Here is a 3,119-nt window from a genome sequence, read left to right on the forward strand (position 1 = left end):
AAGGGTAGAGACCCTAAAAAATGACTATGCACGCCACAGCCACAGAAAGAACAAAAACAGAAGCCTGTAAAGAAAGGGAAATAACCATCCCAGCTCTTACAAGCTGTTTTCCCTGTGTTCTGGAGTGTCCCTTCAGAAAGAGCCAGGAGAAACTTCAGAAACAATGAGCAGTGGTGGCTCTCTCCTATAACTCTGCCAAGCTCAAAGCTAGACAAGAACAGTGGGTCTAAAGACCCCCCCCCACTCCTTGCCATCTCTCCTTTCCTCCCCCAGACCTCCCCTCTCTCTTTTCAAACAGTTACCAACACTCTACAACCTCAAGCCCAAAGATGATTGGGGATCAGGTCCCTAATTCACTTGATTACATGAAATAACTCCAGATAATTGTCGCCTCTGCTTCCTCACACTGTAAACAGCATGTTTCTCTGTCTCCAGGGTACTATTGAGGGAGGAGAAAGTAGACCTCAGGGACTAGGTGGACCCCCACCCCCCCACCCCCAGCAACACGTTGCCAAACTCCAGAAACACACACAGACTCTGCTCCAAGGATCAGTCATCAAGTAGTGCAAGAAAGAAGAAAATTAAAACATAGCAAATAGATTTTCACAACTTGGGGTCTCCCCTGTCTGCTGTTGCCTCTTGCTCTGGGATTCAAAGAAGGTAGATGGCCTCTCTCTCTCCCACTCCTGAGTTCAGATGAATAGCCTAAAGGAAAGCTTCCAACTGTTCTCACCTTGCCTTAACCAAAAAAAAAAAAAAAAAAAAAAAAAAAAAAAAGATCAGGCTTAGCTTAGGGCCTGATCTCTAGGACCTGATAGAGCCAGCTGAGATCCTTTGGGTTGAATTCATCTTTAGTTTTGTCTTTGATTTTTGTTTTTGATTTTGTTGTTGTTGTTGTTGTTGTTTTTCTGGTGATAACACCTTCCCATCCTCAAGAAAACTATGTATCTCAGAACCACAGAGCCTTGCTCAGTATGTCCCCCAAGCTCTGCCAAGACATAGGAGATTATAGGAAGAGCATCATGGTCCTTGAATCTCTAACATTTTTTTTTCCTTAACACCTGGCAGATGATGATCAAAAGTTCCAGAAAAAAAAAAAAAGCATAAAAGTCCTTCTTTTGCCAGCTACTCCAGGCATCAGTCTCTGAGGCCTATCCACGCAAGAGACCTTACAGGCAGGCCTCTGGCCTCCACCTTACCTTTTCCCCCAAGGCTAAGCAAACAAATGTGCCATCCTGGAAGCTTCAGAATCACCAGCTCTAAACCGTTTATCCCTACAAATGAAAGCCCAAATGAAGAAGGGACATCGTGCTCAAGGTCTTACCCCAAGAAGTCCTGAAGAGGAAAACTTTTTTCCTTCCCTTTCCCTAAACTTGCTTTCTAGTCTGCAGATTTGGCAGGTCTAAAGGACAGAGAAGGTGGGATATGTAAAAGAAGGGACTGAGTCTGACTTAGGAAAAGTGAGGACCCCCACCCCACATTCAGCTTCACTGTAAGGACCCCCAGGTCTGGCCTCCCTGAGAAGTCAGAGGTGAGACATTTGCATCCTCTACAGTCTGCCACATCCCTTACCCCAGACTCCCTTTCAATAGCACTGAACACCTGAAGTCAAGTGTCAACCTTTGTGTGTTTGTTCAGTGTAAACTTAGGCAACTATAGAGAAGGTGAGGTGTCACCAGACCAGGAGGAGGGGGATTAAAAAGAAACCATCAGACATTGACGTAAAACTAATTCACAGCCACTGGTTTATTATTGATCACGGGGCATTTCACATCAACACTAAAATTCTTTATTGCAAGTTTTACAATAATCAAGTAAATTCAGTCCAAAAAACACAATAACCACGATGAGGGTAGGGGGAGCATCTACCTACAGACTGCCTCTCTGAACTGAAAGTTCATTTTTATTTTCTTTTGGCTCCTCAAACTGAACAGCTCCCAGAGGCTCTCCAGATGCATTTAGCTTTGTTTGCTGTCCTCCCCCCTCCTTCCACCCCCCCACAAGAATACAAAAGAACTTCATAGCTTTGTTCTCCTTAAAATGACTTCCCCCTCACTAACCTCCCCTGGTGCATTTTCAATGCAAAAGGCCTAAGGAAAGAGGTTGGGGGGGGGGGGGGAGGAGGCCAGAGGATGAGAATCCACTTACAAATCTCCCTTTCCTTTTTCTTTTCCTCATTTCCCCTGAAATTCACCCAAACCAGACCATCACACCTTGCAATATATAATTTTTGCAGCTTTTTTCTTAAAAAATAAATACCCCCCCAATGGCCTTAAATGCAAAGCAAAGCAAAGCAAAGCAAAACAAAACAAAACAACAACAACAACAACAAAAAACCAGCAGGTACCATGCTAAGACAACATCACATGCTTAAAGGGGTCTTTAACAGCAAGGGAAAAGGGCAAGGGGCTTGTTTGTTTATCTGTTTTGTCTGTTTGGAACTGACAAGGGAGGAGGCAAAAGGAAGAGAGAGAAAAGAACCAAAATATATATATATATTAAATTCTATAAATAAGAGTCAATTTGTGTGTGAGGGGGGCACGGAGCACAGGGTGGGGGCAGGGGTGTAAGTTATGTCTTATAACCTGGTGATGTCCTCTGCCCGTTGCTGCTCCGGCGGCGTGGCGCTCTGGGAGTGGTCTTCAGAAGTGCCGGGGGTGGCTGCCGAGAGGGTACTGGGAGCAGCGCCGGCCGGGGGCGCTGACCTCACTTTGGTGTTGGGGAGTCGGTGGTCCTTCTTCCATTTCATACGACGGTTTTGGAACCAGATTTTGATCTGCCTCTCAGAGAGGCACAGCGAGTGGGCGATCTCGATCCTTCTCCTTCGGGTCAGGTAGCGGTTGTAATGAAACTCTTTCTCTAATTCCAGGACCTGCTGCCGGGTGTAGGCTGTCCTCGAGCGCTTGGGCTCCCCTCCGTTATAATTGGGGTTCACTGGGGGAGGGGGAGGGGAAGCAAAGAGTGGGGTTCAGAGGCAGCAGGCTCCCTGCCCCCACCCTCACCCCATCCTCAGCTTTGAGGAACAGGAGGGAGTGGTGGAAATAAAGTCATCAAGCTAAATGGGTTATAAAGAAGTTGAAGGAAGCTAGAGACTTTGTAGTGTAATAAGAGGGGAATCC

General features: G+C 46.2%; 1 protein-coding gene across 1 annotated transcript in view; it reads right to left on the reverse strand.

Annotated features, from left to right (window-relative positions):
• Window positions 1-2,578: 2,578 nt before the first annotated feature.
• Window positions 2,579-3,119, reverse strand: part of Hoxc4 (homeobox C4) — a 1,386-nt gene continuing 845 nt past the window's right edge. Inside the window, exon 2 of the mRNA XM_021182973.3 lies at window positions 2,579-2,934. Coding sequence (XP_021038632.1) covers window positions 2,579-2,934 — 356 coding nt within the window. The remainder of the gene's footprint in view (window positions 2,935-3,119) is intronic.

The sequence above is a fragment of the Mus caroli genome, unplaced genomic scaffold (assembly GCF_978045245.1).
Source record: "Mus caroli unplaced genomic scaffold, Mus_caroli_1 scaffold_16, whole genome shotgun sequence".
Lineage (NCBI taxonomy): Eukaryota > Metazoa > Chordata > Mammalia > Rodentia > Muridae > Mus > Mus caroli.